The 14,488-nt window shown below is 34.8% G+C and overlaps 1 protein-coding gene across 1 annotated transcript in view; it reads right to left on the minus strand.

Annotated features, from left to right (window-relative positions):
* LOC122401832 (voltage-dependent T-type calcium channel subunit alpha-1G) overlaps window positions 1–14,488 on the minus strand; it is a 96,742-nt gene that overhangs the window by 12,691 nt on the left and 69,563 nt on the right. Inside the window, exons 18-21 of the mRNA XM_043404214.1 lie at window positions 6,136–6,292; window positions 2,538–2,693; window positions 2,022–2,156; window positions 224–514 (exon numbers count right to left, since the gene is read on the minus strand). Coding sequence (XP_043260149.1) covers window positions 224–514; window positions 2,022–2,156; window positions 2,538–2,693; window positions 6,136–6,292 — 739 coding nt within the window. The remainder of the gene's footprint in view (window positions 1–223; window positions 515–2,021; window positions 2,157–2,537; window positions 2,694–6,135; window positions 6,293–14,488) is intronic.

Here is a 14,488-nt window from a genome sequence, read left to right on the forward strand (position 1 = left end):
GGATGTTTGATTCCATATTTAAAATTGCAGAACGCGTAAATATTATTTTTTAACAACTTATGTTGAATTTAATTGATGCAATGGCATGAATACATATTCTAATTAAAAAAAAAATCGTATTGTAAGGTAATCGTCGACATGAAAGGTATCAATAAATATACGTGCGATCAATGAACGTAAATCTAGTGTTAATAAGGTATATTAATTGAAATAGTGTACTTACACCCGAACGATCGATCGACTCGATCGATAGGGCCGCGGTTGGGTAAACAGCTTGACAGTTCAAGTCTCTGTAGCCGACGTCGAGGGTGGTGTTTGGTGAATCTTGAGGGGTGGCTGCTGTGTGGGTGATTATGGGCGGCTGTCCCGCGCTCCCCATCATTTTATTTTCTTTCTGTATGTTGCACTTTGGCTCGTCCATCTGCTTCTTCCAAACGGTGTTTTGCTTTTCTCTGCTGTTGTTGTCTTTGTATTTGCGCAGCTCTTCCGCGCTCTGCCACGAGTTCTTTCGATCCTGCATTTCCAGAACAATCTTCTCTTTTATTTAAATACTTCGTTTCGCTAAATTGTGCAATATTTAGTCACCGATCATTTCTGTAACTTCTATAAATCTGTTGGATATTATACAAGAATCCATGAGTGTTGAACTTGGTTTATTAACAGTATAATAACAGTGGACTTTAGCGTAAGCAGCAATATATAAATTTTATTAGACACGAAGATACAAAACAGAACGAACTGAACAGAATGAACAAAAAACAATTAATGAGGAAACAAAAAACTCATTATCACAGATCGATAATATCAACGTCACTCCGCCGTACTTCATTCATTCGGATATCGTTGTTCTCCAACAATGAGGAACAACGTTTATTTAAAATGTGAAACAAAATTCGATTATTAATGACAATTAGTGGTCGAACCATTCCCCATTTAATGGAAACAATTAGAAGGGTCAATTATTTTTATTTAAATGCATGTGATATTATTCTGACATGTGGATCTCTGGATGATGGATTTCAAAAAGTAGAAACATAGTAATATAGTAAATTCTATCACGAAAGTAGACAAATTCCAAAACTTGTGAAAAGAATATTTTCAGTCTTCGTTTGTATACATAGTGGAAGACTTGAATTTTACTTAAAAAATCCTTAAAAAATCTCTTGTCCCATACCTAACCCAGACCTAACTATTCTACCTAGTAATTAATATGATGGATTAGGTTCAGGTTAGATTTTCTATTTCAATTTTTTTTATTAATATTATCCGATACTAGCTTGACACAGTATACATTATTTGTTGTAACCCAGACCTAACCCAGACCTAACTATTCTACCTAGTAATTTTAATATTATGGATTAGGTTCAGGTTAGATTTTCTATTTCAATTTTTTTTATTAATATTATCCGATATTAGTTTGACACACAGTATACATTATTTGTTGTAACCCAGACCTAACCCAGACCTAACTATTCTACCTAGTAATTAATATGATGTATTAGGTTCAGGTTAGATTTTCTATTTCAATTTTTTTTATTAATATTATCCGATATTAGCTTGATATAGTATACATTATTTGTTGTTGGTCGTCATGATTTTAATACAAGACTACCTGCATTTTTTTATGCAATGGGAGACCTAACCCAGACCTAACCCAGATCTAACCCAGACCTAGCCCAGACCTAACCTAGATCTAACCCAGATCTAACCCAGACCTAACCCAGACCTAACCCAGATTTAATCTAGATCTAATCCAGACCTAACCCAGACCTAACCCAGACCTAACCCAGATCTAACCCAGATCTAACCCAGACCTAACCTAGATCTAAGCCAGATCTAACCTAGACCTAACCCAGATCTAAACCAGATCTAACCCAGACCTAACCCAGACCTAACCCAGATCTAATCTAGATCTAATCCAGATCTAACCCAGACCTAACCCAGATCTAATCCAGATCTAACCCAGATCTAACCCAGATCTAACCCAGACCTAACCCATGCAGCCATTTTTTTCTCCATACCTGAGTGTAAGTATCGCTATCAGTGATCGAATGTGATCTCGATATCCTGGAGGAGCCTTCGTCGCTTCCCATTCCTGCTTCTTTCGCAGCAAGCTTGGCCATTTCTCTTTGTTCCCGTTCCCTTCTCTCATTCCTCTGAAAAGGTGCACTTTTTCAGTCAAAAATTGACAGAAAGTAACCTTCGTTCGAGCATCGTTTTATTATTGATTTCCTCATTCCAACAATTATAATAGCTACATCGTTAATAGAACTATTAATGGGTCATAGTAAACGGGAAAGCTATAATCGGATCAATATCAATTAATAGCACAAGGCTGCTAAAGCCTAGTACACACATACATTGTCCCAACGTACTGTGCTGAATACAAACTCCAAGCAGTGACCAAATAACCCAAAGAATCGCATATTTTTGATCAAAGAAATTAACAGGCAATTTTTGAAAGTCAACAAAGATTTTCATTAAACATACCCAGTGACTTAACGCTAGATTTAGTGTTAAATAATAATTAGGCGTACCTCCGAGGAGAATCCTTCGACAAGGATAGCAACCAGTAGATTGAAGAGGACATAATTTCCAAAGGTCATCAGCGCGACGAAGTAAAGGGCCGCCCAGTGGGAGGTTTTCTGCATCCCGTTGAAAAGCACAACGTTCCAGTCTTCCTGGGTCAAGATCTACGTGAAAAGGAAAAGGAGAAATCCCAAGCTGTACGTTACGTAAACTTCCTCTCGTTGCGATTCACGAGACGAACGATAGGCAGAGCTTCTAATTAACGATAAAACATTAAATAAGCAAACGTTATTCGCTACTGTTCTCAATCAATACTTTTACATTCGAAACTAGTTGCAGTCAACTAGCTCTATGAAATCGAAAGCTGTACAAAAACGTGACAAATAATACCGATCGGTATCGTCTCGTATTTTTTTTAATATTAGACATACTCGTACCAATTTCACCACGAATTTCTCTCTATGTTCAATGCACGATTAAAGTTAAAAGTGGTTGCTCGACCGTGGTCCTTTTTTCCCCATTGCAAGGATACCATTACGTAACAACAAATAACACCGTGATGCGATTAGTTATAAAAAAATAAAAAATGGCAAGATAACAATTCGAGCAATTAGCTACGTCGGTCTGCAACGAATTGGGTTAATCTCGCGACAAATGCATCGTTGACTCACACTTTATCACAAAATGACAGACATCGGTGTTAGAGGGACAAAGAAAAAGAGAGAAACTCGTCAGCACGTTGATAAATCTGTAACGACTCTCCATTACGCCATATATAGAGCGGAAGTAGACGGAAGTAGAGTATACGGAGGAAGCAGGGAAGAGAAACGTCTGTGTCTACGTGACATGTAATGTTAAGAAAAACGAGTGGAACGTGAAGTAGCGAAAGAGCGGTTAAACGACACACTACACTATGTAACACGGTTCGTGTACGTGATATACAAGGTGTTCTTAACATAAAGCTGAAATAATCAGTCTGATAAAAGTTCGAAAGCACGTTCTCGTTGAATTGATGATACGGAGACAATATGTACTGTCTGTACGCGAAACGAAGGCCAACGAATCATCCCCACTCTAGTTTATGTTCTACTAGCTCCTCCCCTAAGTTTGGTCCTCGTAAAAATACGCATAATGATGAGAAAAGAGCTAGTTAACTTGATTAGAATGGGGACAAATGATGGAGAGATTCTTTAAGATTCTTTTATTCGACGAGATAACACGCCTTAAAATTTTTATGAAACTTGTAATATAATTTGAAATGTTAGATAGCATAATAGGGAATGTATTTATCGAATAAATTAGAATAATATAATAATAATATATTAATCGACTTTTTTACCGACCAACGCTTACCGACCGATAGCGTATTAATCAACTTTTTTACCGACCAACGCTTACCGACCGATAATCAATCGCTACCGGTCGGTAAAGTGTTAATATTTTTATTTAGAGTATTTATATTATTATTGAATTAAAAAAAAATGTAAATAAAATTAGAGAAATTAACGACAGCGTAAAGTGTACAGAAATTTCAAGGCGTGAACATTGTACGTAAACATTGACTTTGAAAATCCGTAGTTAGGGTTGAACTTCTTATTTTAGGAACACCCTGTACTGTAGACGAGGAAATATGCATAATAATCTCCGAATAACTGATATTGTGCACTCGTAAATTTCGTAAGTTTTCGTTCCAAGAATCCACCATTTTATTTTCAGGTGAAATTTCAATAGAAAATACCGGAAGTAAATGATATAAAGTGAAAATGAATTTTCGTGGGATATTGTCGACGAATTAACGAGATTTTCACGATCTTGTTCGAATTAATTTTCAAGCGAGAACTTTTTCAGGATTCGTTTCACTTATAATTAAATATATCGATAATAATTTCACAAAGATACAACGAGAAATAAACAAATTTTCGGTGAATTGTTTGCACCAGAGAAACATAAACTGCGTAAGGGTAATTTCGGTTTCAATTGCCCGGGGAATAACCGTGTCAATTATGCGGAGATTATTGTACAGCGTGTATACAATTACCCTTTTGTAGGATAATATTGAACGAAATAGGCAATTGCCGCTGCAAAGTGCATTTCACAGAAACGTACATTTCGTAGTCAGAAGTACATTTGTACGCGTATGAATTCCTAGGGAAACGCTTGTTTATGATATTCAGTATTCCATTTACATTTGGTGACTGGTTGCACTTCTGCAAACCTCTTTAATTTTATTTTATAAAAATGTTGCTTCATCTTTTAACTGGCGGATCAACAAAATTCAAAAACAATAATTTTGTACACGTTAAACAAAGACTGTGCATACTAATACGTTCTGCCATTGTAAACAAAATTGTCTTCCAAGCCTAAGCTAGTTAATAGTCAAATTTCTAATATAGAATAATTTATTTGAAAGTAACTATTTATTTTAAACCCTGTTTGATATATTTTCTGGGCTACAATTTGATGCTTTTCGAGAAGAAACTTTGCATCTTTATAAATGAGTAAAGTAGTAAAAAATTAATAACAGTATTGTCACTCACAATGAAAATATAAATAGGTACATCGAGAGCTCTTCTGTGGCAAGTGTGAAAAGTGCCCACTACAGGGTAACCGATTTTAATCTCCAATTAATTAGCCAACAAAGTCACAAGTAATTGGCACAGTTCAACTAGTCTTTGTTCGTCGTTTAAAGAATTTAAGACACTTTAAAATGATAAGTTGCCCTGGAATATTAGTTTACTACTAAAAATGAGACACTCTGTTGCAACGACAATTTTCCTTTTTGTTCGGTATTAACCCAGACAAAGCGTACGATTCCCTGTTCTCTACATACACACGTGTAGACATGTACATATAAGTACAGATGAAGACATAAATGTACAGGTACAGATGTAGACAGAAATATAGATATGGATACAGATATATATATATAGAGGCTCATAGAGATATAGATATAGATATATATATAGATGCTGATAGAGATATAGATATAGATGCTGATAGAGATATAGATATAGATATATATATAGATGCTGATAGAGATATAGAAACTCATATAGCACAGAATAGATATGAACATAGACATAGGCATAGGCAAAAACATATACATAGACATAGACATAGACATAGATATAGATATAGACATAGATATAGATATAGACATAGACATAGATATAGACATAGAGACATAGACATAGATATAGACATAGAGACATAGACATAGATATAGACATAGAGACATAGTCATAGACATAGATATAGACATAGATATAGACATAGATATAGACATAGATATAGACATAGACATAGACAGAGACAGACATGTATAAACATACAGACGTAGACAGATGTGGACAGATATAGGCACAGATGAAAATATAGACACAGACATGGCCCATAGACATAGACATAGGCATAGCTATATATATATAGCCATTGATATAAATATAGATGTAGACATGGACGTAGATAAAAATACAGACGTAGACACGGATACAGACATAGATTATGGTTACTGGGTAGGGAAGAGGGGGTTGGTACCCGTGTGCTTAATAAATACTTGGTGCAATATACAGTGTTTTTTGGTGTAAGAGGGAGGAACAGTGGTACCTGAAAGACCGTGACAAGTGCCCAGACGATGTCGTTGAAATGTTTGCGATCACAGCGACACATTGGGTGCCGCGAGACCACCTCGGCACAGGTGCAGGGCCGACTCCGGTCCGCCCACATGCAAAACTTACCCCCGAACAGGTACATCCCTAGGATGCTGCAACCGAGACAATCCGCCGGCCTAAAGTATCACCGCGATTCAGATAGACGGTACAGGTAAGGGACTCGGGGGATATCAATACCACTCCTCGCGAAGCGTCTTCAGTCTTTTATCACTAACTTTTTCATCGTTCGAACTACCTCAGTCCAATTGTTACAGCTTGACCCACCCTCCAACCAGAATCCAAGCAGAATCGATTCGAATCTCAGAAATTTCGGGGTCTCCAATATTCTTAGCTATCTCTCCACGTCTCCACTTGAACTTTGCCCTGTTTGCTACTGAAGCTGAGGATTTTAGAACTTTTCTAACAATAATTTGAAATTATTTTCGAAGTTTAATCAGTTTCCTTCGATGAGGCGTCGAAAGTCACCTTTTGTGTACATAAAACTGTAATACAAATATTTCCAGAAAATGTGGGACACTCGTGTTGATGTCGAAAGCTAATAAGTGGTGGAACAAGGACATGGATTCTTGGAGACACTCGAATTTCTGCTCCTTCCATGAGAAGAATCGTCGTATTGACTTTCTTCCGATGCAATTTATCTGTCGATTTGAAAACGAAGCTATAAAATATCGTATTCGGGACGTGTAATCATTGAACCGGTGTTTTCGGGGTCGGTTCGAATACGGCGGTGAATATTTTAAGCGGCAATTCAGAGATGAAATTGTATTTCTGGCTGTCAGTTGCATCGTTATTCGTCCGACGAAAATTGCCAATGTTTGGCCGGCCGTGAAAAATCGTTAGCGTATTTAAAGGACGAATATAAATTTTTGTCGATAAACAACAATACGGGTCTTATTAATTTTCAATAAAGATTTTATATCTTGATGTAATTCTTTATTTATTGTTTTTATTATAATTTTATACTCAAGTATACCTCCTTTAGTGACTTTTATTATAAAATGAGTTTTAATTGAATATATAATATATAATTATATATTATATATATTATTTTTAATTATTTTAATTTTTGTAAGTATAAGAATAATTTGAAATTATATACATTTATTTAATAATATATTTTATTATCCTTTTAAATCTATAGCAATTTAAAATGAAACTGTAATTGTTTTCTATGCTTTTAAAAATTTAATACTGATAACAATTGGCTGGAAAATGTGTATCAGCTTTATTTCAACTGAAGACACTTCGCGGGGGGCAGTGATTAAGCAGACATGTCGGGTAGACAGCGAAAAACAACTGTCACTTGAAGCTTGTACAGTCACATTCTGCAAGATCGGCGTGTTCGTCCACTTATACAAATATATATATATATGTGTCTTGTATTCAGACAAGAAACAATTAGGCGAACGTGTATAAAATACTCGTATGTTGTTGTCAAGCAAATGTTACATAAGCTGTGTGTAACTGTAAGAAACGGTACGACGATGCTAAAATTTCAAAAGGATAGCTGCCCACCATGTTTGCTCTTTTTCAACGAATCTTATAACGTTATCGTAACCGATAACGTCACAAACGGTGGAATGTTTTTGCAATAAACTGTTACTCGTGTGACTGTATCCCTGGTGGATACATTCCGTGACGATTGGGGCAAGACATTTGAATGTTTTGGGCGTTTTTTAAAACGTACTTTGTTCATCTGACTAACTGTTGACAGCTTAGTATTTTAATTTTAGTTATTAATGTACTTTAGTCACTAGTAAAATAGGTTTTGTTAACACATTACCGACCGATAGCCTATTAATCGACTGTTTTACCGGCCAACACTTACCGACTGATAGCCTATTAATCAACTGTTTTATCGGTCGGCGTTTACCGACCGATAGCCGATTAATAAACCGCTACCGGTCGGTAAAGTGTTAATAAGTAACTGTAAAATAGAATGTTTAATGTATACACTTTGTAATTTCTATTAGACTTCTAATGCTAATGTTTTCACTAATTTTAAGAAACGTACAAAACTCACAAGTGTCTTCATTGTCACGGAGTACATGAAATTATATTTAAAAAGTACTATCCACAGTTATCTGAAATGTTTTCGTATTTACAGAGTGCGTCGCAAAATTGGGAATGATCTAGATCCTGTTTCATTGAAGATCGAACAGAACTTTCTGTGTAATAAATGGAAACTTTAACACTGCAAGAAATATTATAATATTCTACTTTATAGTTCGATTAATTATTTTAATTTTAAACAAATACAGGTTTGACGAGCTAAGAATTACAAATCCATTTTACTAAATCGATCGAACAGAACTTTCTGTGTAATAAATGGAAACTTTAACACTGCAAGAAATATTATAATATTCTACTTTATAGTTCAATTAATTATTTTAATTTTAAACAAATACAGGTTTGACGAGCTAAGAATTACAAATCCATGTTATTAAATCGATCGAACAAAGCTTTCTGTGTAATAAATGGAAACTTTAACACTGCAAGAAATATTATAATATTCTACTTTATAGTTCTAATTAACTATTTTAATTTTAAACAAATACAGGTTTGACGAGCTAAGAATTACAAATCCATGTTATTAAATCGATCGAACAGAACTTTCTGTGTAATAAATGGAAACTTTAACACTGCAAGAAATATTATAATATTCTATTTTATAGTTCTAATTAACTATCTTTTAATTTTAAACAAATACAGGTTTGACGAGCTAAGAATTACAAATCCATTTTACTAAATCGATCGAACAGAACTTTCTGTGTAATAAATGGAAACTTTAACACTGCAAGAAATATTATAATATTCTACTTTATAGTTCTAATTAACTATCTTTTAATTTTAAACAAATACAGGTTTGACGAGCTAAGAATTACAAATCCATGTTATTAAATCGATCGAACAGAACTTTCTGTGTAATAAATGGAAACTTTAACACTGCAAGAAATATTATAATATTCTACTTTATAGTTCAATTAATTATTTTAATTTTAAACAAATACAGGTTTGACGAGCTAAGAATTACAAATCCATGTTATTAAATCGATCGAACAAAGCTTTCTGTGTAATAAATGGAAACTTTAACACTGCAAGAAATATTATAATATTCTACTTTATAGTTCTAATTAACTATTTTAATTTTAAACAAATACAGGTTTGACGAGCTAAGAATTATAAATCCATGTTATTAAATCGAACGCAGCATAATAATAATTTATCTAGTTTCTTGGAGTTCTGTTCTTTGATTCAAATGAGGTTTATTTCGATAACATTTCGCCACCGAAATAATACTAACTGTTAGAAGTTTCGTTTGAGTTTAGAGCCACATTTTGCCCCGAAGAAGGTCTGATGAAACTGAGCTAAGAAGGATGTGCTCGAAAGTTTCCCCCCTCGCGATCATAAAGCAGATTTCGGTGGCAAGACGGTGCCATTGCAATTTGGTTAGCGCCGTTAGGCTCGAGTTTCGCCATTAGAGATGTGTCCATAAGCAATAATGTCGAATTTGGGGAGATGCTAATTGCGATAGTCGATCGATAGTCGAGCCACCCTTGCATCGCATCGAACGCAATGCTGGACGTTTAAATAATATTATTTCATATATAATATCGTCGAACGTATATAGAAATAAAACCAGATTATGTTCTGTAATTTTCATTTCGTTTCAAGTCGAAGTTTTATAGCTTTTATTGGAAAACTCGTTATTAATGCTTCGTCCGTCTTATACTGTTCCACGGTTCATATTGTTCCTCGTGTACTCTTTTCGAAATTTTGTTGTTTAAAGTCCATATTTAACAGATATTTATGGAATAAAAATATAAAAGCAGAATTAATATATTAAATTTTCTTCTATTTTATGTGATTATGCGATGGTCTTTTTATCTCCGACGAAAGAGGGGAGACGTTCGCCCCAATTTTGTGACCCACTCTGTAGAATAATGAGGGAGAAGCAGAAAGTCTACCAGAGAATCCGTGATTATCGAACTGTTTCGAACTGGGTAACAGTAATAAATGGTAAACGCAGCAAAGTGTACTTGCCTTTGCAGAATGTCACGGTGGACTTGTATGTATATTAATAAAGAAAAAGAAACGGCAAAGCGTAAATATAATGTCTAAATATAAGGTTAAAAATTTCGAACGAACTGTCAGCGATTGGTTGCACAAGTACTCACTAGCTGTCGGTTTTAGCAGTATCTGTAATATTGTTATTAACGAGTCTTATATGCCTCTAATAAATTGTCTACTCTAATCGAGTAGCTAAAGAGGTATCGGATGAACAAAGATGTCTATCTACAGCGGCTAACGCAATAGTTAATATTCAATAGCACGTAAATCGTACAATATTACGTGTGGTAGACGGTTGTTTCATTCAGCAAATAATATTTACTTCGGTTCGTCGGACACGCGACGGTTTCTTCAACGCGCGAATCGTTCCTAATACGCGACGACGATCCATCGATCTTTTTCGTCGAACGTCCGTATTGCGATCGGTACGGATAGGCGAGATTATAATGTAAGACAAACAGATGGAACAGAGATACGAAGTGAAACCGTAGAGTTAGAAGTAGGTAAATGAGACGTGTAGAAATTCTCACACAAATGCCACCGAATGTACTGAAAAAATGACACGGACATATCTAAGACATGTGCTACACTGTCAAAAATTCATGGCGTAGCCAACAAGCTTATCCGAATCTAGCATCGAATAAAGTCCCTTCATTCTTTATTCGTTCGCTCGAATAATCTCAACTTTATTCGTCGATTTCAATTTCGATATATTTAAAATAAAAATTCTCTTGATTTATATCATTTGTGATTGCAAATCCCATTTTCTCAATAAAAATACGTGAAAATGGTAGTTTCTTGTTCATTGAGCATTTCTCGAATTATGAGAGAAATATTACTTAAACATACAAGGCGTTACAATTTAATTTTTTGTTTAAAAAATAAGTCATATGAGATCGTGAGACAATTATCGAATAATTCACTATTTCGTAAGAAAGTGTGATCGTAGAATTAAGCAGCTTTTAGCTAATTTAAGATTAGGATATCTAATATTTACGTTGACTTTATTCGATTCTTTATTCAGTTAAAATTTTACCCATCTCTGGCGTTTAAACAACAGACTGCTTACGTATATTCTGTAATCGTCGAAGTTCGTTGCCTATTATAAATCTCTATTATTTTGTCAGTATCGTAATACAGGGAGCTCCAACTGTTCAATTTATTGCAAAATGAATTGAATAATATTCGATGATTATTTCCACGGGTTATTTCGAATGTTTTTAACTGAAATCTGCCAGTGAACGAAGTTTTAGTTGAATCAGTGAATTAAGAATCAAGAATTCACCGTGTGTAAAGAAATCTGGTTTCTTTCGCTCGAGTTTGGCAATAACGTCGCTTCCGTTAACCATAACTTTAGTCGAGTTTACGAATCTCTTCTCCATAAAATTTATACAATTTTTACAACCGACAGGAGTTTCTATTGTTTCGACTAAACGATAAAAACCTTAAACGGTTTAGCTATCGAAAATTTCTTTCTTTCGTGGAGAAATAAATGGAAAGTAAGTATCGCCTGAAAGTTAGAGATCCCTGTTGAAATAATCGATGTATCCCCGTAACTTTAGTGCCGTTTTTTACAGTGTAACGATAGTTCGTATGATAGAATGTAAATACTGTAAGAATATGTGTGCATATTGAAATGATAAGCAATAACGAACACCTAAGAACGCATATCAGCATGCAAAGCGTATATATATATATAAAGAGAAAGAGTACGAACAATAAACATGCACGGCTTGAGCCAATACGTAGAACCAATCGAAGTAAGCAATAAAAAATTGTAAAAGCGACGATACGAAAAAAAGGTTTTCTCCATTTTCTACGTTTATGCGACAACACCATCGAATGTTCTTACACAACAACAACAAAAGTTTCTACCACAGATTTCAAGATTTCGTTGCTTCATTGGAGGAGAAAAAGCTAAATCAATGGTGCACTTGCGACAACCACGCAACGATAACAAGAACAATACAGTGACAAGCCTAATTAGCGATTAATTACGAAGCTTCGATGCACATAACTTATTCTCAAAAATGTAACGTTCCATCAAAGAACTTATATCACAGTTTCATCGAGGAAAGTGATCAGAGAAATAGACTTCATTTATTTTCTCCCTGAGCAAATGAATACATGAATAAGTACAGTAACTCTCGCTTCTGAGATCATTTATAGTTAATTATCATTATAGTTAAACAGGCTTCAGTAAAATGTATAGCTGTTATTGTTGTACAGCAGTTTTTGGTTCCAAGATTTCAATATTTAAGGAATATTTAAGTAAATAACTTTAAAAACAAACAAGTAAACGATTTTTTATTTTAATGGAATTCGGTACGAAGTTTTTTAACCCGTTGAAATGATTAAAATTCTTATTAAATTCGAAGAAGAAGAAATAAAATCGTGACGGTCGTTTAAAAAATATTGTATTTCATATAGCGTCCATGAATGTACATAACTTTAAAAGCAAATAAGTAAACGATTTTTTATTTTAGTGGAATTCGGTACGAAGTTTTTTAACCCGTTGAAATTATTAAAATTCTTATTAAATTCGAAGAAGAAGAAATAAAATCGTGACGATCGTTTAAAAAATATTGTATTTCATATAGCGTCCATGAATGTACATAACTTTAAAAGCAAATAAGTAAACGATTTTTTATTTTAGTGGAATTCGGTACGAAGTTTTTTAACCCGTTGAAATTATTAAAATTCTTATTAAATTCGAAGAAGAAGAAATAAAATCGTGATGGTCGTTTAAAAAATATTTCATATAGCGTCCATGAATGTACATAAAAGTGAAACAACGAGCGCCAGATTATCCTTAATCGTTTTCATTTCACTGGAATCCCCGTTGCTTTTATTGGTAAACCCATTACGCGCAGTGAATTTTGCCAAAATTATAGAGACACTTATTTAAATTCCAGCCAATGTATTTTCCAGGGGAATATAAACGAGGGAAATGGTTCTCGTTCTCTCCCTACGTTTTCTCCGCGAACAATAAAAAGAGCAACGCGTCATACACAGAACATTGATTTTGGTTCTGCGCTGTAGCGTTTGGAAGTACCCAGGTTTGCGCCTATACCTCCTTGATCCGAAGATTACACCCTTTCCCTTCGGCGCACCACTACCAAAAGGATATTGGACTCTGAATAACTAGTCCTTTCATCGTTCCCTGGATCACAAAGGACGGATCGAGGAGACCTTGCTACCAGGACCGTGACAAAAGGGCCACGTGGTTACCAACCTCCCATCTGACACTCTTTAATAAAGAAAATTAAACAACTATAGCCTCGAACGAACATTCCCGCGCTCTTTGCCAAACCTTTCTATAACCTACATCGTTCGTTTACATTCTTTTGCTTCCACAAGTACATTTTAAGCGTTTCAATTCTATTTTCTCGTTATAAAAGTAATCACTGATAAGATACATATTAGATTGTCCCATATGTTTGTACCAATTTTTATATGGAATAATTAGACTGATCTTTATGCAAATTCACATTTTTATTAATAGAAGCTTCACAGAGGGCTGTCTCAACCCCTAAATACAATAATTCGTATCTTACTTTAAGTGTTTCTTATATTTTTGCATATTAAATGCATTCTGTAGTTTTTTGAGGATTAAAATTTCCCATAAATGCATAAACATCCGCAGTCTAAGATCTGGGCTCGGTCTGGATTAGATCTAGATTAGATCTGGGTTAGGTCTGGATTAGATCTAGATTAGATCTGGGTTAGGTCTGGGTTAGATCTAGATTAGATCTGGGTTAGGTCTGGGTTAGATCTAGATTAGATCTGGGTTAGGTCTAGGTTAGGTCTGGGTTAGGTCTGAATTAGGTTTGGGTTAGGTCTGGATTAGGCCTGAATTAGGTCTGGGTTAGGTCTGAATTAGGCCTGAATTAGGTCTGGGTTAGGTCTGGATTAGATCTAGATTAGATCTGGGTTAGGTCTGGATTAGATCTAGATTAGATCTGGGTTAGGTCTGGATTAGATCTAGATTAGATCTGGGTTAGGTCTGGATTAGATCTAGATTAGATCTGGGTTAGGTCTGGATTAGATCTAGATTAGATCTGGGTTATGTCTAGGTTAGGTCTGGGTTAGGTCTGAATTAGGTTTGGGTTAGGTCTGGATTAGGCCTGAATTAGGTCTGGGTTAGGTCTGAATTAGGCCTGAATTAGGTCTGGGTTAGGTCTGGATTAGATCTAGATTAGATCTGGGTTAGGTCT

Source organism: Colletes gigas, unplaced genomic scaffold, assembly GCF_013123115.1.
Source record: "Colletes gigas isolate AHSC1104 unplaced genomic scaffold, ASM1312311v1 Colletes_gigas_Sc00029, whole genome shotgun sequence".
Taxonomy (NCBI): domain Eukaryota; kingdom Metazoa; phylum Arthropoda; class Insecta; order Hymenoptera; family Colletidae; genus Colletes; species Colletes gigas.